This window comes from Aquarana catesbeiana, linkage group LG07 (assembly GCF_042186555.1).
Source record: "Aquarana catesbeiana isolate 2022-GZ linkage group LG07, ASM4218655v1, whole genome shotgun sequence".
Taxonomy (NCBI): domain Eukaryota; kingdom Metazoa; phylum Chordata; class Amphibia; order Anura; family Ranidae; genus Aquarana; species Aquarana catesbeiana.
The window spans coordinates 35,146,464-35,170,853 of record NC_133330.1 but is presented as its reverse complement, the minus strand read 5'-3'; the positions used below and the strand labels follow the sequence as shown (position 1 = coordinate 35,170,853).

The 24,390-nt window shown below is 45.4% G+C and overlaps 1 protein-coding gene across 1 annotated transcript in view; it reads left to right on the top strand.

The window, feature by feature from the left end:
* The first annotated feature begins 8,231 nt into the window (after positions 1-8,231).
* The window catches only part of LOC141102915 (matrix metalloproteinase-9-like), a 35,907-nt gene continuing 19,748 nt past the window's right edge, over positions 8,232-24,390 (top strand). The window contains exons 1-2 of the mRNA XM_073591953.1: positions 8,232-8,389; positions 22,039-22,200. Of these exons, the coding sequence (XP_073448054.1) occupies positions 8,320-8,389; positions 22,039-22,200 (232 nt within the window). The 5' untranslated portion in view covers positions 8,232-8,319. The remainder of the gene's footprint in view (positions 8,390-22,038; positions 22,201-24,390) is intronic.

The window sequence follows — 24,390 nt, the reverse complement described above, 5'->3', positions numbered from 1 at the left end:
GTATACAGAGGGAGAGGTGGGGTTACAGTATATACAGAGAGGGGGGGTTTACAGTATATACAGAGAGGGGGGTTACAGTATATATAGAGAGGGGGGTTACAGTATATACAGAGAGGGGGGGTTACAGTATACAGAGAGGGAGAGGAGGGGTTACAGTATACGGGGGGTTACAGTATACAGAGAGGGAGAGGGGGGGTTACAGTATATACAGAGAGGGAGAGGGGGGGTTACAGTATACACAGAGAGGGGGGTTACAGTATATACAGAGAGGGAGGGTTACAGTATACAGATAGGGGGGTGCAGTATACAGAGAGAGAGAGGGGGTTACAGTATACAGAGAGGGAGGGGGGATTACAGTATACAGAGAGGGAGAGGGGGGTTACAGTATACAGAGAGGGAGAGGGGGGTTACAGTATATACAGAGAGGGGGAGTTACAGTATACAGAGAGGGGGGGCTGCAGTATACAGAGAGAGAGAGGGATACATTATATACAGAGAGATGGGGAGGGGGTACAGTATATACAGAGAGATGGGGGTTACAGTATACACAGAGAGGGGGTTGTTACAGTATACATAGAGGGGGGTTACAGTTTATACAGAGAGAGGGGTTACAGTATACAGAGGGGGGGTTGCAGTATTTATAGAGAGAGAGGGGAGATAAAGTATATACAGACAGAGAGGGGGTACAATATATACACAGAGAGGGAGATACAGTATATACACAGAGGGGGATAGAGTATATACACAGAGAGGGGGATACAGTAAATACATGTAGCAATAACTCACGGTGGAGATGCTGGTTTAAGCGGGCCTGTTACCTTCACTCTCCTTCTCTCTGTTTCACCGGCACCGGGTCTAGGGTTCCGTTGAGTTTACCTCTGAACGATACACGCACCAACACTTGAGTAAGTTATTTTATTTATTTTTTTTTTTTTCTCTTTTATCTTTTTATTTGAAAAAAATGTTTTCATTACAACAAACAGATAATAAAGGAACAAGAGACATCATCATGAATAAGAACACATTAATACCATCCTCTTATCCATACATTATTATCATTCCAATGTGTGCCAGTTCAAATCACCCGTAGACAGTAAGCTTCAAGAATAATTTCTTCCTTTTTTCCCCCCATTCGCTCTCCCACCCCCTACCCACCCCCCGTCATACACCTCACCATACATTTTATTATTTGTTAAACCAAACCCCCCCCATGCCATCCTCATCCCCCACCCCCACCAATCCAACCCCATCCTGGTCCAGCCATGCTTTCCATATTTTTTCAAATTTCTTATAATTACCCCTCTTCTTATATATATACTTTTCTCTGCAGATCACCTCCCTTACTGCATTCACCCATTCTGGAACCGTCGGTGCCTCCTTTCTCTGCCAGTACTGTGCAATAAGCTTTTTACCCTGAAACAGGCATCTGACCCTTGCTGTCTGTATGTCCCTTGAGGCCACTTTATCTCCCGTTAATCCCAGCAAGCACTCTCTCGCCTCCAACCTCAATGATGTCCCAAACACCAAATTTATCTTTTCCACAACCCCTTTCCAATATCTATGTAGTTTGGGGCATCACCAAAACATGTGGATCAAATCTCCATACTCTCCTTCACATCTCTGGCACTTTGGATCGGCCTCTTACCCCACTTAAATAATTTCAATGGTGTATAATATGCCCTGTAGGAGAAATAAAAATGAGACATCACCTGTGAAGGAGAGAGAGTGACCCTGGGCCCCAGCGACAGGACATACTCCCATTGATCATCGGACAGTGCTCCCACATCTCTCTCCCATTTAATCCTATTTTTATTTTCCACCATACCCTCCTGGGCTGATGCCTTCAGGCATCCATAAATGTCAGAAATCAATCCCTTCGTAGTGTGTGCATCAATAAGCTTTCTCAGAGAGGTCATTTCGCACCACACTGGCACATCCTTCGTAAATTGTGCCTCTAGGGCATGCCTGAGTTGCAAGTACCTGTAAAAGGACCTGTTAGAGATTGCGTACTCCTCCACCAGCTCCTGGAAAGATTTTAACCTCCCTTCCCTGTATACCTGTGCCAAGCAGTGAATACCCTGGCGATCCCACTCTTCGAAGCGCCCCATTTTTTTGAGCTCGTTGAGGTTATTATTATCCCAGAGTGGGGAAAATTCCGCAAAGCTAGTGTAGCCCAGAGTTCTTTTAACTTGTACCCAAGCCTTAACCATCACCTGGGTAGTGGGGCATTTAGTACCAAATGAGTCTGCCTCTAGTGCCTCTGCAATTGTGTCGTGTCCGATATAATTCAACAAGACACTACCACCCACTCCTTCATCCCTTAACCTATTACTACCTCCCATTTGTTGCAGTTGGGATGCCAGAAAGTATCCTCGCGGGTCTGGTACCGCCAGGCCGCCCTTCACCTCTGGCTGTCGCAACGTCCGCAAACTGATCCTAGCCACCCCATTTTTCCAAACAAGTTCTCTAAACACACTGTCTATTTTTTTAAACCAGTGCTTGGAGATCCACACAGGAGAATTCTGCAGGACATATAAAATTTGGGGTAGCCAGACCATCTTGATCAGGGGCAGGCGTCCCCACACCCGGCACTTCTGCTTCAGCTTTTTCATAAGTGGGACTAGGTTACCGGATATATACTGGCCTGGATCTCTAGTTATACTAATGCCCAGATATTTCATTTGGCTGACTATTTTAACTTGGGATGCTTGGTGAGGAAGGGGTTAATTCAGAGGGTCTATAGGTAAGATCACTGATTTCTCCCAATTGACCAGTAGCCCGGAGAAAACACCAAATTCCTCAACTATCCCTAAGGCTGTTTTCAGTGAGTTCTGCGTATCTGCCAGGAACAGCAGGATATCATCTTCATACATAGCCACTTTGTCCACCCCCCTCCTTCTTTTAAATCCCTGCACCCCTTGCGCCATCCTCAAAGCTATAGCCAAGGGCTCAATTGCCAGGGCGAAGAGCAGGGGGGACAAAGGGCACCCCTGTCTCGTACCCCTGCTCAACTGGAACCACTCTGAGCATTGACCGTTAATTTTAACCTTGGCCCTCGGACTATTGTATAATAAACTTAACCATTGGACAAACCCAGAGCCAAACTGATATTCCGCTAGCACCTTCCACAAATAGTGCCATTCCAGGGAGTCGAAGGCTCTGGCCGCGTCCAATGAAAGGGCCGCTCTCCCACCACTATTTTCCACAGGTATTTGCATGTTCAGGTACAGTCGTCTTATGTTCGTGCTTGTAGATCTATCCGGGATAAACCCGGTCTGATCCGTATGTATTCGTTTAGAAATTATCTTATTCAGCCTTGGGGCCAACACTTTTGCCAAGATCTTCACGTCCGAACACAAAAGCAAGATAGGCCTGTATGAGGTCATATCTATTGGGTTCTTCCCTTCTTTCAACAGAGTTATCACAATAGCTTCTGACATAGACGAAGGCAGGACCCTGTTCTCCCTGGCTCCATTAAACACCTCCAAGAGTAGGGGCAGTAATACCTCCCCGTATTTTTTAAATATTTCTATGGGCAGACCGTCAGGGCCCGGCGACTTTTGGCCTGCCATGTCTCCCACTGCCCTCTGCAATTCTGTGAGAGTCAATGGGGCATCCAACATTTCCCTGTCCTCATTTGTTAATGGAGTTATCCTCAGCCCCTCAAAAAAACCCTGCATTTCCCCCTCCAAATTTGCTTTAGAAGAACTGTATAACTTCTCAAAGTATGTCCCAAATTCATCTAATATATCGGGGGTGGTTTTTTTCATTACTCCCTCCCTCCCCTTAATTGCTGCTATTGTACTCGAGGGACCATTTGCCTTGATTATCAGAGACAGAGCCTTCCCAACTTGCTCTCCCTCTCCGAAAAAGCTCTGCCTCTGAAATAATCTCTTCTTTTCCAACCTCTCCCGGAGCACCCTACTGTACTCGTCCTGCCTCCCCACCCAGAACTCGTAGCTGGCTTGGGATGGTGTCTCTACATACTGCATCTCCGCCATTCTTACACTCTCTTTAGCTCCTAGTTCTACTTGTGACAGTTTTTTGTTGAATGCGATTTTCTGAATTAATACTCCCCGAAGATATGCCTTCAGGGTGTCCCATACTACCCCCACTGAGGTCGATCCTAGGTTTATTTTAATAAACTCCGATAGGCCCTCCATCATTTTCTCCTCTTCTCCTATCAGTTCAAGCCAGAAGGGATTAACCCTCCAACCCCCCCTAATACAGTTCTCCCCTACCTTCACAGCAGTAATAACAGGCGTGTGATCCGAAACAACCCTTGGCTCGTTTGTTATTTCTTCCACTGCGTTTAATGCTTCCTCGTTTCCCAAAACAAGGTCGATTCTGGATAAGGTGGCATGGGTCCTGGAGTGGCAAGAATATTGCCTCTCCCCAGGATGCCTCCTCCTCCAGATATCCACCAACCCTATTTCATCACAATATTGCACAAGGGGGCTCTTGGGTGCCGCTCCAGTTCTACTTTTCGGGGGGAACCTATCTATGCTGTTATCCATCGTCATATTAAAATCGCCCACCACTATGACCGGGGTCCCGGGGAAGTCCATGATAAAACTGGCTAAGTCATCCAGTATTGCCATGTTAAATGGGGGAGGGATATAAACATTAGACATGTGCATTCGTTTTCGTCCGAATGCATTTTCGTCCGAATTTCAGGTATTTTCATTATCGTTTTAACAAACGATAACGAAAGTGCAGTATCCGAAAAATGAAAGATCCGACATAAACAAATGCTTTATTTTCGTTTTCGTTGCTACAACAGTTCGATATAGATAGGAGATTCAACATGATGATGACAATAACAATCTGTGTCCATCAAACCTGTGGTCGAATGTGCCTAACCTTAACTCTATTAGTCAAAGATTATTCTACATAGAGAGAAAAGATTCGACGTAGGGGAGAAAAGATTCGACGTAGGGGAGAAAAGATTCGACGTAGGGGAGAAAAGATTCGACGTAGGGGAGAAAAGATTCGACGTAGGGGAGAAAAGATTCGACGTAGGGGAGAAAAGATGAATACAAATAATGATGATGATGAATGTTATTGGCTGATTGTAACCAAAGAGGAGGAGCAGTAAAATAGCTAGAACTAAGTACACACGTACTTTGGCTTATGGTGTCTGTTGAAAGTTCTAAGAAGATTAGACGGAGCAGTTAAACTATACAGCGTCATACAGTTTAGCTGCTCCGTCGAATCTTCTTTGAACATTCGACAGACACCATAAGCCTTCAATGACAGATTCGACCTTAATTTAGATTTTCGGACGAATGCAATTTTTAACGAAAAACGAAATAAATAAAAACGAATTTCGGGAGTAACTAAATACATTTATTTTTCGGACGAAAACGAAATTCCGAAACGAAATATTTCAGTGTGCACATGTCTAATAAACATTGGCCAGAATGAATCTTTTATTTTCTATCGAGCAGGAGAGAAAGATATACCGCCCATATTCGTCCACCTTACTCTGACTGCAGGAGAAGGACAGGCCAGTGCTTATCAATACACTCACCCCTCTTGAGTAGGAGGAGTGGGTGGAGTGATACTGCGTCCGGAATTGCGTGTTATCTAAAGTTTTAATTGAATCCTTTACCAGATGAGTCTCCTGCATGCAGAGTATTTTAACTTTCTTCTTCCTAGCTATTGAAAATATTACCTGTTTTTTAAAATTATCCCCAATCCCCCTTACATTCCATGCGCATATATTAAACCTTCTTCCAGGTCCGGGGGTTCTATTACACCTTCTTTCAATACTCATAAGCCTTTGGGCCTAATAACCTTACAGCGCTCTAATCTCCTATTAACCCAAGCCACCTTCTTTTGTGAATATGATATGTTGCCCTACCTTTTATTAAATCCCTTTGCTGTGACAGGCTGAACCAACACACATCCTTCCGTGTCCACACTCCCCACCTTTCTACCCTCAATGTGCACCCCCATGTCCCAAATCGTCCCCCATCCCCCACCCCCCTTCCCCCACCGATTTGTCAGCTGCAAATGCTTTTTCCTGATAGACCATTGCACTCTGATGTATTGCGGGTGAGTGTGTAAGCAACCACCTACTCACCCCTCCAGCGCTGCGGACAGAATCCTCTGCTGCTTAGTTCTTTCAAAGGCTCTCCAACACCGCTGCTCAATCCCGGATGCCGGCGCCCCCTCTCTCACTGGGCTAGGTGCCGCCGATGTCACTCTCGGGAGAGCTCCGTGTGTGTAGCCCAGCTCAGCTCCGTCCAGGCAGCGTGTCACAGCGCAGTGTGTCAAGGCAGCGTATCACAGCCGCAGCAGCTTCCAGGCACTTCAGGCGTTCCCCCTCCTCAGCAACTCCTTCAAGCCGCGCTGTGTCCTCATCTCAGGAGCGGGAGTGAGAGTGAGGGACGAGGGCTAGGTCCGGCTACAACGCTCTCCCTCACCTCAACATCCGGTCACGCCCCCCCTTCAATGCTTTATTTAAACAACTTGACAAAGGAAGTAGCAGGAAAGAGGTGGAAAGGAAACTGCAGGAGAAACTCAAATATTTTCTTGTAGGGTTCTTGACAAATGTCCTGGTAGGATTTGGGAATTACTATAGAATGCGCTCCCCTTGTGGGACACACTCCTTGCTCGCCTGGATAGGCCTCTCTCACTTGCCTAGCAGCCAGTACGTAGCACGAACAAAAGTCTCTGCCACAGATTTGTTAGGGGGTAAACCCATACGATCCTCTGCCACAGGATGTATTGGTTTTCTGCAATGAACGTCAGTCACAGTGCCTGAACCTTTAAGCCAACCCGGCTACACTATGCTGTATAGTTACTTCAGGATACGTCCTCCAACCGAGTCACCAGGCCCCTCTCCAGACCAGCACGCTGCGTGATCCTTCCATGACGGGTCCTCCCCTGGGATCTCCTCGGTTGTCCAGCTTCTTCACTCGGGATAGACAGCTCAGGACCATTCCTCTGCTGCTGTGGTAGGCCCCAGACAAGCTTCTGGGCCCACCCCTGAGCCGCAGCAACGTGGGCCTCCGGAATGGAGGACCATGAGATAGCTCTCTAACGCATACCTGTCGGCTAGGAGGGCCAGCAGGTGGCTGTAAAACAAACCCCAAAAAATGGCGTCTGTCCCATATATACCCTCGCCTGGAATGCAACTCGGAGGACCACCTCCACCGTGTTGTCTCCGGAACAGAAGAGCATCCATATGCTTCGACACGCTGCCTTTCCAACACTAACCAGTGGTAACAGCGACACTCACCGGTCAGCATGGAAACACATGCAACGTCAGCCAAGCTGGAGCCAAACCTAACCTTCTTAACGAACAATTTACTAAATTTACCTAACATATGGTAGATCGCAAATCTACCAGCGCTACATACAGTATACAGAGAGGGGGGATAAAGTAAGTACACAGAGAGGGAGATACAGTATATACACAGAGAGAGGGGGATACAGTATATGCAGAGAGAGAAAGGGGAGTGGTACAGTATATACAGAAAGAGGGGGGAGATGCAGTATATACAGAGAGAGAAAGGGGGGTACAGCATATACAGAGAAAGAGGGGAGATGCAGTATGTACAGAGAGAGAGGGGGTACAGTATATACAAAGAGAGAGAGGGAGATACAGTATATAGAGAAATATATAATTGTATAATTATATATAATATCAATAAATGCATCATATCATCTTAACATTTGGTAGTCATATCCCAAAAAATTATAAGAAGTATTTCTTTTGTTTTTTTTATCTCATGGGCAAAATGTGAGAAATAACATGTATATCATACAATCACTCCATAAACACATGCACTGCATATATCATTTCAGGAAAATATGCTTATAAAATACCATTTGCCAAAAAAAAAAAAAAATGTCCCTGGATTTCATTTTAAAAATCTGGTCACCTTACATTAAGGTTGAGAATATCTGGTGTAAGCTATGTGTGAGGGTGTCCCCAAACCACTTGAGCTATATTGGACAGAAGGCACTTCAGGTATGATAATGCCATTGCACTTCTGTCACCCCACCTTACAGGAAAATCATTGTACATAAGACACAGTGCTAAGTAAATGTTTACTATTGCTTTAATATTTGCAGTAACTTTTATTCATCCTAGTCCTCTACACTACTATCTATAATTTCTGTAATAGAAGCCTTATGTACATATTGGCATACATCCTACCAAAAACATTTTTCACTGGTACATAGTAAATTTTATAACCTCAATATTATCAAAGTCTGTGACTCAACCTTTCCAGTGAAGGGCTTGTCTAATTGACAGCCTTTATATAAGTGGATGTTGAAGGCTTCTGCAGGCAAATAGTTAAGATGAATCATTACTTTGGCTTTGTGCTGTTCATGTGCTGTGGATGGAGTCTCTCCAATGCAGCCGACACAAGTGAGTATATCTATAACTAACATAAGTGTGTCCATTCATTGAACAGGATGAATGGCGAAGTGAGCAAGTGCAGAGGCGTGAGGGTGAAGGGGGATTGCAAAGGGATGGTAGTGAAATAGGGTGTACAAGGGGTCGTAGGTGCAGTTGTGAGAGAGGGTGTAGGTACAGTGGTTAGGGGGGTAAACAAGGGGGTGTAGGCACAGAGGTGGGAGGTGGTGTACATGGGGGGGTAGACACAGCAATGAGAGGGCATGTACAGGGGAATGTAGGCACAGTAGTGAGATGGGGTATACAAGGGGGTACATGCACTGTAGAGGGGGCATGCAGGTATGACAGTGAGAGAAGTGTACAGGAGAGGGGTGTGAAGGCATGGTAGTGTACGAGGGAGTGCGGGCATGGTAGTGAACGTGGAAGGAACAGATTTTGTTTTTTTAGTGGGGGTGGGCAGAGGGTGCATGCAGGTATGGTGGTGCTATGGGATATGCACGGTAGTGCAGGCATGGAAGTGCAAAGGGGTATGCAGGCATGGTGGTAACATAAGGTTTGTAGGAAAAGGGAGGAGGATGCAGGTATGGTGGTGACAATGCCTGAAAACTTTTGAAAATCAATGAGACTGAGAATGAGGGCGGGACAGAGGCTGGAGTAAGGTGGAAAGGTAGTGGGGAGGATAGTAGTATCCAGGGCTTTTTGTCAATGGGAACGCAGGGGAATGCAGTTCCTGCACTTCCAGCACTGAAAGTATGTAATAGCAAGGGGTGCCGGGGTGTGCTGGAGGGTCTATTGATGCTGGCTGCCGGGGGGTCTATTGTTACTGGTGGGAATCTGTTTTTGTGTGAGGGTCTATTGTTGCTAGTGGGAATATATTGTTGGTGGGGGTTTTATGTTGCTGGCCGGGATCTAATGTTGAGGAAGAGGTCTATTGTTGCTGGCTGCTGGGAGATCTGTTGTTCCTGCTGGGGAGGGGGGTCTAATGTTGCTGGGAAAGATCTTGTGTTGCTGGGTCTTCCATTGTTGCTGTGTGGGGGGCCCTATTGTTTTATGTGGGGTTGTTGGTGGGGTGGGGTTTATTGTTGTGTGGGGTCTATTGATGCTGGGGTGGGAGCAATGCTGTATCCTGGCCTAGGCCGACAAGGCACAGGCCTAGGGCAGCATTTTGCAGGGGGGCAGCATGGAAAGAGTCCCTGCCAGTCTTATGGGGCGGACTGGTCTGAGAGGCAAATTAGTCTAGCGCCCCCATAAAGCGGCTGCACTGCATCCGGTATGCTGGTGGCCACAAACCTTCCTCACTGTGCTAATGTTTTCTGTTGCACCATTGGCATGGTTATATCTTATTAGTCCTCTCCGTAAAATTATCAGAAATTTGTGCTTAACCACTTGCCGCCCGCCATATAGCAGAATGATGGCGGCAAGTGGTTGTGTTATTCTGATCGGACGTCATATGACATGGTCAGGATAACAGAGCCTCCGATCGTGGCATGAAGCCTCTGACAGCGGCTTCTTACCAGGTGATCAGCTGTGACCAATCACAGCTGATCATCGCGTGAACCAGGAAGTGCCGGTAAACGGCTTTCTTTGGTTCACGCTGACAGGGAGAGCCGATCGGCGGCTCTCCCTGTCAGAAAGGGGGGGAGGGGTCTATGCTGATAATCAGCACATTTATTTTCAGCACATCTCCCATCAGAAGGTGCCCATCAGCTGCCAATCAGTGCCCAACACCTGCCAGCCTGCCCCCATAATAAACAGATGTCAGTGCCAATCAGTCACTTTTGATTTTTCATGTTCGTGTCCCATAGACTTTGGTTTGCATGTTCACTAGAACATTTTGCCTGTTCGAGGTGTTCTGGTGCGAACTGAACCAGGGGGTATTCAGCCCATCCCTACTCCTGACAACATCCATTCTGTGCACAGTGTTTTTGAGCACATCACCTTTTTTGAAACAATCATGTTTTTATCCTTTCTAGAACTTTTTCACATTTAAGGGGATATGCACTCTTTATTTTTGCAGTCACATTGATTTGCTCTTTGCACAGAAATATATTATTCATGTATACATTATGTTGATGTTTGATGCCACTTTGTGCACTATTGCTGAATAACATTTATTGATATATTGTATTAAATGAGATATTTTGTCTTTGCACTTTCTGAATATTAATTTAAAGAGATAGCACATCTATTTTTAGTATATGTTTTTGATCCTGTATTCGGATAGTGTGCAGCTTTTCCATTTTAAATACACTGAATGTTAAGAATTGTTTTTGTTTATAAAAATCTAAGGACTGGAACCTGCAAGTTATTACTAATTTTTATGTAGCAATAACTCTCAGTGGAGCTGCTGGTTTAAAGCGGGCCTGTCATCTTTGCTCTTCACCCTTCTTAAATTGTTCAATCCCCTTGGCACAACTGTAGTGCAGTGTTGTAACAATAGGAGTATCAACTTTAACCCACAATATATACTTATAGTTATATTTACCTCTACCTGGGTGCTGGTAGCTCCACCTGCAGGAGAAATAACAACACTGCACACAAACTTCAATAATAAACAAGAATAACTTCTTTCTTTGAGTAAATAATATATTTATATCAAAAGTTATTACAATGTCTATACTATCACACCAACGTAGTGCAACAGTATAGGAAATGGTTATGACAATTGGTAACATACACAAATATACCTAATTATCTATATTTGTAACAGGGAGCTCCCCCTGCTCTAAACCGTAAAGTCACTATTCCTTGTAACTAAATGCAGGGCCCTACAATGAAAAAGGTAGTCTTGGCGTCTTCAGTCTTCGCTAGCTAAGAATTTGTAATTGTAATCCACAAGGGGTTCCTCTTGGGTGTTGCGCAGTGTAAGATAATACACTAAGGCAGTTATAATCCGGCAGACTGATTAAGTGTTCCTATATGAAGAAGACAAACATCTAGCATCCGCTCTTGAATACTTAAGTCTATGCAGATGTAACTTTTCCAACTTAACTTGTTCCGTGGGACTATCAGTCCCAGCAACTCTCTGTAACAGTTCTAAGTGTGTGTGTAATATTAAACAAACTTCCGGGTGTTAACCCTCTCACCACACGGGATCCAGGCAGATGGATGTCTCTGTTTCAGCAGTTCTCAGTCCGTATGGAGGCACCACCACGCTGTCACACTGTTCCGTTCACAAACGACCAGGAGTCCTCGGTTACCTCCTCTACGGGTCTCCGCAACGATCACTTCTGCTGCTCCAGCACACTGTGATATGATGGCAGGATCCTTGCAGCTGCTCCGCTCCTTCACAAGGTAGGCCGCAACCCTGTGGGACACACACACCCACAGAGTCTTTCTGGCAGGCCACGCGTCCCAGGAACAAGAGAGTTAAGATGGCCTCTCCCAGCCCTTTTATATCCTCCCACAATGCAGTTCAGTTCTCCTCTTGTCCAGCAGCATTGTGGGTGGGTCACAGCTAAAGTTCCGAAGTAAACAATCAATCACTTCCATGTCACTTCACTTAATCATGAAACGTAAACGTATTGTACCTTTTCAATTGTCCACAAGATGGCACTATAACAACTTGTGTACTGTATAACACACATATATGGCTAAAAACAAAAGTTGTCAGCGCTACATGCTCCCCCTTCTTTAAATCTTTGCTCCCCAAAGATATGTAAGACCTTGTTCCTGCTACACATCTTAGCCTCTAATCGAGTGCACAGGACCAATTCTCAGGTGTTGGAAAACTATTCTGTGTACCCACAACTGTCACTTTAGTATCAGATACAGGTGTGCCAAGGGGTGAAACAGGGCTCTCATTGTCCAGATTAACTGAGGAGGAAACTAGGCTCATCAACATTCCTTTTGCTGGTAACCTTTGTTGTCTCAGAACCCTCCCCCCCAATGTATCATATGTTAGTCTCTTGGGTGGACGAATGTTCCTCTTTCCCCTTTGTTCTTTTGGTGTGTCCTCTATTTCTGGATGGACACTATTCTCTTCTACTTCAGTGGGAGATAAACACTTCTCAGCTCTTTCAGGCAATGGTACAAACTCACTACCCTCTTTGGTTGTTGGTGATGAAACACTCGCTTCGGGTATATTAGATAACCACAAGCAGCTAATGTCCATCTCTCTCTCCTCACTGTCTTCAGTTGTCAAAGCCCCAGACTGGGACCCAGTTACAGGCCGTTGTGCAACTTCTGATGTAGATGATAACTCCTCCTCGGGGATTATCCTGACTGCATCAGTAAGGGGCAAAAGGTGATTCCGATGCCAAGTCTTAGTCGGTCCAGCACTTCCTTCTGGCCTGATTTCAAATACTGGGAGTCCTGGGAGCTGTTTACATACAACGTATGGCTGTGATCTCCAGCGATTCGCCAACATGTGTTTGCCAGGAATACCCAAATTCCTTAATAGGACTCGGTCACCGGGTTGAAGATCTTGGACCCTCACTTTGAGGTCAAAGTTTCTTTTATTTCTACTCCCTCTGCTGTCTGACATAGTCCGAGCCTTCTCATAAGCAACCTTCAGACTCTTCCTCAGCCTATTTGTATATCCTCGATGAGAAGCCTCTGAGGTGTGGTCCAGAGAAGTTCCAAAAGCCAGGTCCACTGGTAACCTAACCTCTCGCCGAAACATCAGCCAATAAGATAAATATCCTGTGACATCACTCTTGGTGCTGTTATATGCATGTACTAAAGCGGCAATATGCTTACTCCAGTTGGGCTTTTGCTCAGCAGTTAGTGTCCCCAGCATATTAAGAAGAGTTCTATTAAACCTCTCCGGCTGAGGGTCTCCTTGCGGATGATAGGGTGTAGTTCTGAACTTTTTAATTCCCAATAGATCCAGCAATCTCCTGATGAGTGTACTCTCAAAGTTCCTTCCTTGATCTGAGTGGATCCTCTGTGGTAAGCCATAATGGACGAAGAACTTCTCCACTAATGTCTTTGCCACTGTGACTGCCTTCTGATCTTTCGTGGAGAAAGCTTGAGCATATCTGGTAAAATGGTCTGTGACTACCAGAATATTTCCTTGCCCACTCAAGTCAGATTCTAGACACAGGAAATCTATGCAAACTAGATCCATGGGACCTTGGCTTGATAAATGTCCCATTGGGGCTGCCCGTTGTGGCAGAGTCTTTCTCTGGATACACCTATGGCAGGAGTGACAGTAACTCTCCACTTCTTTCCTCGTGTAAGGCCAGTAGAATCCATCTCTTATCAATTGAAGAGTTCTTTCTGACCCCAAATGTCCATGACAATCATGTAGAGCGATTAACACTGTCTCTCTGTGCTTCTCTGGCAGAAACAGTTGCTACTTCTCCTCCGGGTCTTCAGAGGGGCCCCTTCGGTAGACCACCCCTTGCAACAACTGCAACCGATCCCACTTTATGTAACAGCAGAGCTTCTTTTCGGGCGCTTCTCAAAAGTAAATCAGGGTGTTTACCCTCCAGAGCTTCCAATACCAAGCTGCAGAGTTTATCTTCTTGTTGATCTCTCCTAAGATCTTTCCTTGATAACTTAGGTAAACCCTCTGCAGCAATCTGGGAGACATTACAGTAATACCTGGGTGCTCCTGCTGTAGTCACTCCAATCTCTTTAGCTCTGGCTTCACCTTTCTCCTGCTTAACTGCTCCTTCACAAAGGGCTCTTACCCTTTCGGGGGCAAGTTGAGTCCAATCCTCTTGGGAGCTCAGGGGACTGTGGGGTCTGCTTGACAGCGCATCTGCATCTCTGTTGCCCACTCCCGGTCTGTATTTCAGGCTGAAGGAGAATGTCGAGAGAGCAGCCAACCGCCTGTGGCATCCAATTTTGCGGTGGTGAGTAAGTATGTGAGGGGGTTGTTATCTGTTTTAACTACAAATTCGGCACCATACAGATAATCTCTCAGCTTGTCAACCACAACCCACTTCAATGCCAGAAACTCAAGTTTATGAGTTGGGTAGTTCTTCTCAGCAGGAGACAGGTTCCGGCTCACATAAGCAACAGGTCTTAAATGTCCATTATTAACCTGATAGAGCACTCCGCCCAGCTCATCTGGGCTGGCATCCACATTCAGTTCATAGGGCTTGGTAGGAACCGCATAAGCTAACACTGGAGCAGTTGTAAGACTCTTCTTCAATTGACTGAATGTCTCTTCACATCCCTGAGTCCACTGATCCATGATAGATTCCTTTTTCTTCCAGGGCCCTTCTTTTTGTCTCCCAGGTTTCTCCGAATCCACATCAGCCTCTTCCTGATTCTTCAGTAGTTCTGTGAGTGGGTGGGCTATCTTTGCCAACCCCTCCACAAACCTCCGGAAGTAGGAGCAGAATCCTAGGAATGACCTGAGCTCAGTCACATTCGTGGGCCTTGGCCAAGAGGTAACGGCTTCCAATTTCTCAGGGTCAGTTGCTATCCCTTCTTCAGACACAATGTGCCCCAGATAGTTCACTGAAGATTGATAGAAGTGACATTTTTCCATTGAAAGTTTCAAACCCTCTTCATGTAGCCTCTTTAGAACCTTTTCCAGACGCTCTTCATGCTCTTCAACAGTTCGGCCAAATACAATGATATCGTCTAAGTATACTAAGACCTCAATCAAGTTCAAGTCGCCTATTGTCTTCTCCATGAGCCGCAGGAAAGTTGCTGGGGCCCCAGACAGACCCTGTGGCATCCGGTTGAATTCATAAAACCCCACAGGGGTGATGAAAGCAGTCTTCTCCTTATCCTCAGGACTCATGGGGATCTGATAATAACCACTCTTCAAGTCTAATACACTGAACCACTTCGCCCCGACAGACTCTGTAGGGCATCTTCTATATGAGGGGTAGTGTATTGATCAGGGATGGTCCGTCGGTTCAGAGTCTTGTAGTCGATACACAGCCGGAGTGACCCATTTTTCTTCCTCACTACCACTATCGGAGAGGCGTATGGACTCCTGGACTCCTTGATAATCCCAGTCCTTTTCAGCTCAGTCAGCTGTTCTCGGAGGTCTTCAAGATCTCCCAATGGTATCCTCCTGACCCTTTCCCGAAAAGGTTTGTCTTCTTCCAGCCGGATCTTGTGCTCTGCACTCTTGGCATACCCCACATCAAACTCACTCTTTGAGAAAACTTCCTTCCATCTCATGAGCTGGGCTTTTGCCCTCTCCATCCAAGCAGGCGTAAGGGAGGTGTTCTTTGGGTAGAAATTCTCTATGGGAATCTCCTCTTCGGGGCCCCTTTTTACATCTCTTGGCGAAACTGGGGTTGCTTGATTCGCCTGCCCAAGCAGCATTCTTGCTGGTATCTTCACAGGCAAGGCTGTCGTGTTCCGAACACTGACTGAGACTCTCCCCCTGCTTCTTTTAAGTGCCTTAGTAGATAACACTTTTGGAAGTATCTCCAGACCCACATTCTCTTCCTGAGTGTCCGTCTCCAAGACAATGAAAGGACCAGGTCGTCTCCAGCTCAACTTGACAGAGGCCCTCATGCATACCACTTCACCCGGTTGTAGTAGTTCTTCACCTCGGTCTAAACGCCAAACTTTTCCCACCCCTTCTGGTGGGGCCTTCTGCTCATGTACTATGTCCTCGTACACTTGGGTTAGCATGGGATGTACCTTCCTGGCCGGGGCACTTTCTTTCTGTACAAGTGGTGTCAGGAGTCTTCTGACCAGATCAGTATTTGTTCCGATGATGAGGGAACTTCTGTGGGCCCCAGGGGGTCAGGGACACACAACCGCCAGGGTGTCGAAAGTCTCCGCCTTTCCAGCCACACTTGGGTCAAAGGTGAGTTTGATAGGGATATATCCCTCATAAGGAAAGTTCTGGGTACCTAGACCCCATATTTCCAATTCTTCCGACTTTTGCAGGGGCAGATGCCTGAGATGCTTCATGTAGAAATCTTTGGATAATAAGGTCACTTGAGCTCCGGTATCCAACAGTGCCTTGGCGTTGATTCCTTCTACCTGGATTGGGATTATCGAAGAGGGTCCCACTAAGTTGCGGGGAAATTCACCCTGAGTGTTTGGCTTCTTCTGCCTACTAGAGCGCATCTTGACTCCTCGTTTCCATAGACGCTCACTTGACTTCATTCCTCCCCTTACTCTCAAAACTTTGGGAACTTGGGTTTCGTTGGAGTTGACGACAGTTACAGGGCGCCCAGTTGACTCCTTCACTGGGGCCCTTTGAAGTTTTCCGCCGGCATTTGATGTTGTACTGCTGCCCTCAGACTTGGGCACACGTTTCCGAAATGTCCAACCCCTCCACAGTTGAAACAAAGTCCAGATCGGCTTCTGAAGGTGGAGTCTGATACTCTCTTCAATTTTTCTGTTCTGGGGGTCTCGTGGTCAGCAAAGCCATCATTTCCATTAACTGAGCCACCTGAGTCTTAAGAAGCTCAATCTGGGGATCATCCTCCACCACACTAACTGTTTGGACTCCAACAGTGTGCTTTGGTTCTTGAATGTTCTCCTTCTTCCTTTCTAGAATAGCTTCTTCTTCCCGTACAATCCGAATTAGATCTGGGTATTTCAATATGCCTCCATCTTGGCGAGTTCTTAACTGGAGGGTGATGGGGTCCAAAGGCTGGGCACCCCTTAAGACTTGTTTGGCTCAAATTTCATCCACCTTACAAGGATCTAATCCCTTTTTCAGTAATATCTGGTGAATGACCTTGTCCAGCCGTCTCATATATTTTAACAACTTCTCTCCAGTTTCCTGATAGGTGTGTTCTAATTGGTAAATTAGGTCAGAAACCTTTTCAGTACGTCCAAACACATCTTGCAGGATATCTAAGTAGTCTTGGGCTACACAGTTCTGTTTGCTGAGTTTTAAATTTCGAATGGCCTCGGAAGCAGGCCCTTTGAGACTCTCAGTAATCCGCTGTTTCTTTTGTGTTTCAGGGATGTCCCACTCATCCAGCACCTGCGTGGTCTGTTCCAACCATTCTTCAAAGGTGTCTTCTCCTTTGGGTACAGGCCGTTGGCCCGAGAAAAAGCCCAGTTTTCGGTACCCAGCCCCTGAATAGGTTGGATTCCCTTTTTGACAAGGGGACACCAAATTTCCCAGGGCTGTGATGAGTTCTGGCTCAATTGCAGTCGGTGCTGACTGTGATGGAACCTTGATTTCTGCTGAACTCATTTGGGAGAAGGTGGCAAGATTCTCCCCTTCTTCCCTTGGGTGGGTCAGATAAAATTTGGTCTTGTCAGCGAGTTCAACACTTGCACCCTTGAAATTTTCCGGAACTCCCTTCCTCCACTCCAATAATGCATAGGTGCGGAATGTCTCATGATCGGGCCTCACTGCGACCACCTAGGCTCTTTGTCCTGGGGATAGTGTTTTTACCACTTGGTTGATGTGTTCCTTCTCCCAGATATCTCCCCAGAGTTCCATGGCCACGCTCACTTCTGAGCGGGTGCCTTCCGCTTCACACCACTGTGCCACAGTGGGGGGATCCATTCTAGGGTTCTTAAGAGGGTGCTGGGCTTTAGAGTGACAGTGATCCCGGACGAGCTCCCACATGTAGCAATAACTCTCGGTGGAGCTGCTGGTTTAAAGCGTGCCTGTCCTCTTTGCTCTTCACCCTTCTTAAATTGTTCAATCCCCTTGACACAACTGTAGTGCAGTGTTGTAACAATAGGAGTATCAACTTTAACCCACAATATATACTTATAGTTATATTTACCTCTACCTGGGTGCTGGTAGCTCCACCTGCAGGTGAAATAACAACACTGCACACATACTTCAATAATAAACAAGAATAACTTCTTTCTTTGAGTAAATAATATATTTATATCAAAAGTCATTACAATGTCTATACTATCACACCAACGTAGTGCAACAGTATAGGAAATGGTTATGACAATTGGTAACATACACAAATATACCTAATTATCTATATTTGTAACAGGGAGCTCCCCCTGCTCTAAACCGTAAAGTCACTATTCCTTGTAACTAAATGCAGGGCTCTGCAATGAAAAAGGTAGTCTTAGCGTCTTCAGTCTTTGCTAGCTAAGAATTTGTAATTGTAATCCACAAGGGGTTCCTCTTGGGTGTTGCGCAGTGTAAGATAATACACTAAGGCAGTTATAATCCGGCAGACTGATTAAGTGTTCTTATATGAAGAAGACAAACATCTAGCATCCGCTCTTGAATACTTAAGTCTATGCAGATGTAATGTTTTCCAACTTAACTTGTTCCGTGCTACTATCAGTCCCAGCAACTCTCTGTAACAGTTCTAAGTGTGTGTGTAATATTAAACAAACTTCTGGGTGTTAACCCTCTCACCACACGGGATCCAGGCAAATGGATTTCCCCATTTCAGCAGTTCTCAGTCCGTATGGAGGCACCACCACGCCGTCACACTGTTCCGTTCACAAACGACCAGGAGTCCTCGGTTACCTCCTCTACGGGTCTCCGCAACGATCACTTCTGCTGCTCCAGCACACTGTGATATGATGGCAGGATCCTTGCAGCTACTCCGCTCCTTCACAAGGTAGGCCGCAACCCTGTGGGACACACACACCCACAGAGTCTTTCTGGCAGGCCACGCGTCCCAGGAACAAGAGAGTTAAGATGGCCACTCCCAGCCCTTTTATATCCTCCCACAATGCAGTTCAGTTCTCCTCTTGTCCAGGAGCATTGTGGGTGGGTCACAGCTAAAGTTCCGAAGTAAACAATCAATCATTTCCATGTCACTTCACTTAATCATGAAACGTAAACGTATTGTACCTTTTCAATTGTCCACAAGATGGCACTATAACAACTTATGTGCTGTATAACACACATATATGGCTAAAAACAAACGTTGTCAGCGCTACATTTATATTATTATTTGTTTTGGGTCAGGATATTGTGTCATTTTTAAAAGCAAAAAAATGCGATTATTTTAAAGGGGGGTGATTCTTTTCTTACCCACTGTAAGCCGGTATTCATGTTTACATAAGACATGACTAAAAACCAAAAGCTAATAGAAAGATATAAAATCCAATTAGCTGCATTAAAGGGGTTGTAAAAGTAATTTTTACATGTTATACTTACCTTCACTGTGCAGCTCGTTCTGCACAGAGTGGCCCCGAACCTGCTCTTCTGGGGTCCCTCGGCAGCTCTTTCAGCTCCTCCCCACAAGAACTAACCACCTTAATGCGAGCTCCCTCGCATGGTGGTTAGTTCTTGCGGGCGCGCTACCGTGATACAGCCGGTGGCTATAGCCGCTCACTGTATCACTCGGCCCCGCCCCCCGGCGCGCCGCGTCATTGGATGTGATTGACAGCAGCGCGAGCCAATGGCTGCGCTGCTTTCAATCCATCCACTGTAGCCAATCAGCGGCCAGGCTGAGCGGCAAAATGGATGTCGGGAGCGAGCGGTTGACTTTCGAGGTGTCAGGTAAGTAAAACGGTTGGGCTGGGGGCGGCGGTATTGTCAGAAGTTTTTTCACCTTAATGCATAGAATGCATTAAGGTGAAAAAAGTTTTACCTTTACAACCCCTTTAATTATTTGCTAAGACTCTTTCTCCATTCATTGTATTGTATCTATCACTAGCGACATCTTGTGGTTAAATATGGGAACTACTTCCTCTACAAGCTGCTGCAAAAGATTATAAGAAAAAAGGGTATACATTTTAATACAATTGGAAAATACCTTACTATTCCTAAAAAAAACCATGAAACTGTATGTAGCGCCCACCACCTTTAGGTGGGTGCTAATTTGTTAGTTAGGATAAGTGATAGGTAAATTGCCAGTGCTTTACCCTGTTTGTATAGGCCTGGTTGGTTAATTTGGTTGGGAGGTTTGACAGAGTAGAAGAGGGGAGTGTGACCACCTGCATTCTATCCTGAGAGATACCACATCCGTCCAGTGAAAAGTTCTGCAAAAGAAGGTGGGCAGGAGACAAGGGTACAGGCAGTTTGTATGCACAGCCCTGGACCAATCATTAATTTGAGTGGGCAGGGGCGGGACACACATATAAACTGGGGGTCACATGCTCCCAGGGTGGTTCGGCATGGGAAGTTTGGATGGAGAGAGAGGAAAGATGTAATCCGTAAGGTGCAGGCTTGAAGGCCTGGAGGAGCGGGGGCCTCCAGCGCTGGATAGCAGGAACTAAACCTGAAGGCCTGAGGGTTCAGAGACCTCAGTGCTGGATGGTTCAACAACACTAAATCCACTAAAAGAAACTCCAGGAGAAGTGGACCAGACATCCCGGCTGGGATGATTCTAGCCATACGGAGCGGGAAGTAGCTGCTAACAGGATGGAGTAGACCGGTATGTTAACTACTTGCCCACTTGGCACTTTCACCCTCTTCCTGCCCAGGCCAATTTTCAGCTTTTAGCTCTGTCGCATTTTGAATGACAATTGCGCGGTCATGCAACACTGTACCCAAAAACATTTTTTTCACACATATAGAGCTTTCTTTTGTTTGTATTTAATAACCACTGTTTTTTTTTATTATTTGTTAAATAAAGGAATAAAGGCCGAAGATTTTGAAAAAAAAAAAAAAAATTCATTCATGTTTGTTATTAAATTTGCAAACAGGTAATTTTTCTTCTTCACCGATGAGGCAGCACTGATGGGCACTGATGAGGCTGCACTGATAGGAGGCACTGATGAGCACTGATATGTGGCACTGAGGGGCACTGATGGGTGGCACTGACTAGCAGCAGTGGGCACTAATTGGCAGCAGTGGTGGACACAGATTAGTAGCACTTTTGCAGAAGCCGATTACTGGCTCTTTGCTCCTCTCCTCCACGCGCTGACAACATGAGAAGAAGCAGTGAGGAGAGCCGGTAACCAGCTTCTGTTGACTTTGTGATCCACTGTGGTGGTAAAGGGCCGCTAATTGGCTCTTTACCTCAATCTGTGTTCCCAGTAGCGGGCGCAATCACGGGAGGCCGTCATATGACAATTAGATATAAAACAATTATCCACCTCCTTTCATTATGGGAAATCTCCCTTTTAGACCCCTTTCACACTGGGGCCACCCATGCGTTAGCAGTAAAGCACTGCTCGTTTTAGCTTTTCAGCCACTAGCAGGGTGCTTTTAACCCCCGCTAGTGGCTAAAGAAGGGGTTAAAAACACCCACGTTGCAGCGCTTCCGAAATGCTTTTCAGGTGCTTCTAACGCACTGCCCATTAATTGCAATGGGTAGAGGCATTTTGGGAGTGGTGTATACAGCGCTCCCAAACCATCCCAAAGATGCTGCTTGCAGGACTTTTTCTAGCGTCCCGCAAGCGCACTGCCCCAGTGTGATATCACTCGGGCTTTCACATTCAGGCAGCAAAGGAGGCAGTTTTCAGGCACTTTACAGGCGCTATTTCTAGCGCTAAAATGCCTGAAAACTGCCTCAGTGTGAAAGGGGTCTTAAGGTTCGATCCCCTCCAATGTCTGCTGACCTTATCTGCTCCATAGAAAATGAGGTGTTTGGGGTCCTTCTCGTGTACCAACCTAAAATGGCCCCCAAAGGCATCAATGTGTTTATTAATTGGACAGGTTTCACATTTCTATATGTATTTGGGTTACAGCTAACTAAGCCAACAGTTCTCAGCAGTCATGGTTCTTCTACACTATAAAAGGTCTGATGGTTAGTATGGGATTCCTTGCATTATTACTCTTTTTATTCTTCCTTGATACATTTTTGTATCATTATGATTATAGAGAAGGACTTCTGTATATTATTTTCTCTTGCTTGGTAACTCTGTTATACTTTTTTCCACAGAGACTTATACTGTAGATGGTCAGCCCTGTGTCTTCCCATTTATTTATCAATCCAAGTGGTATATGGACTGTACTGGCGATGGAACCTCTGATGGGCGTCTCTGGTGCTCTACAACAGCAGATTATAATATGGATAAGAAGTGGGGATACTGTCAACAAAAATGTAAGTGTTGTGTTTGGTCCTGATGATATGCTGTGGGTTTACCAATATTTTTTACAAACTTCTATAAAACATATCCAATAAAAAAATTGAAAAAAATCAAATTTCTTCATAAATTTAGACCAATATGTATTCTGTTACATATTTTTGGTAAAAAAAATCCCAATATTCATTGGTTTGCGCAAAAGTTATAGCGCCTACAAACTATGGTATCTATACTGGAATTTTTACTTATTTATTTATTACTAGTAATGGCGGCGATTAGCAACTGCGATATTGCGGGGATCAATCGGGCACTAACTGACACTTCTGACACTGTGGGAACCAGTGACACAAATACAGTGATCCATGCTAAAAATATGTACTGTCACTGTACTAATGACACTGGCTGGGGAGGGGTTAAACATCTAGGGTGATCAAAGGGTCAACTGTGTGCCTAGCCAGTGTTTTACTGTACTATGTGTGCTGTTTTTACTCTTGTTTACATAGGCAGATCTCAATTCTGTGTCTCTGCCTGACAATCAGTGGGTACCAGTGAACATCCAGTGCTCGGCACCTGCAGACCAGCTTCAGCTGTAAATAATAACAGCAGAAGCGGGCCGGTGGCAGCGCGCACGTGCAAGCCCCCTGGGCAGAAGTGCAGAATAACGTATGTATACATAATTCTGTATATCTGCTATGGGGCCGTCCTTAAGCCGTTAAATATAGGAACCACATTGGCATTTTGCCATTGTAATGGTACCACACCCATCATTAAAGAGAAGGCAGTCTGGGTGGCAATCCATAGATACAGTGGAGGAGTGAGTGTAGCCACCCTAGGACAGGAAATGTGCTACTGGCAGAATCACCAGGTGAAAATAAAGGAAATATAAACTAAAAATAGGTGCGCAATCCTTTTAAATTAGTAGTCAGAAAGTGCAAAGATAAAATATCTAATTAAATACAATATATCAATAAATGTTAATCAACAATAGTGCATAAACAGAAAGTGGCATCAAAAATCAACATAATGTATAAATAAATAGCATTATATTTCTGTACAAAGAACAAGTCAATATGACTGCAAAAATAAAGAGTGTATGTCCCCTGAAATGTGAAAAAAGCTCTACATAGAATGAAAACACAATTGTTTCAAAAGAGGTGATGTGCCAAACATACTGCACACAGAACAGATGTCATCAAGGAAAGAGAGCTCCGTTCTGTGACAAAATGCATTTAGTGGGATCTGGCCCACTGGCGTCTCCATGGTGGTGCTTTACAAAGTAACACAATAATCATAAAGAGACATGTAAAGCACCACCGTCTAGACATCGGCGGGCATAATGATGTCACTGGTCAGACTCCGGCCAAAGTGTTTCGTCAAGGAATAGTGCTCTCTTCTACTGACGAAGTGTCCTCTGTGTGCTGTGTGTTTGAGCACATCACCTCTTTTGAGAATAATGTTTTGATTCCATTTAGAATTTTTTTTTCACATTTAAGGGGACATGCACTCTTTATTTTTGCAGTGATATTGACTTGTTCTTTGTATTGAAATATATTGTTATTCACTTATACATTTGCAGACCATTTGGTAGTAATTTTATTGCTGGCCGGAGGCTCCCCAGGCAGCTGAACTCCTTGGTTTACAGGTGCATGTGTGTGCCCCCTGCCTCTCATGCTGTGATTGGACACAGAACGAGTTCATCAGCAGACTTGCAGCCAATGAGTTTAGCTGTGAACCTACTGATTGTTGTGTCCAATGACAGCACAGATCTGTGTGTGTTAGTAAACACCCAAGCAGATCTGGCTGGTTCTTTCTCCCTGATTTCATTTACCATTCAGAGCTGAAATCAGGGAAGAAAGCCAGCCAGTCTGTGAGTAAACACAGCACACATAGGCTTGTTAGGCACACAGTTAACCCCTTTGATTGCCCTCCTGATCACCCCTGTCACTCAGCCAGTGCCATTAGTACAGTATCAGTGTACAATACTAATACTGATTACAGACACTAGTGATGTCAGGTGGTGTCAGTTAGCATCCTTCCCAGCCAGTGCAGTGCCAGTCCCTGATTGCCCACCACACTATCACAGTCACACTATAAGTTTCTGATTACTGCCATTACTAGTATAGTGTCTGTCCGGGTCGGTATCCTGGTTGTGACGGATCTCGGATATCCCATCTGGGCACTTCTGCCAGAACTGTGTCTCCTATTTA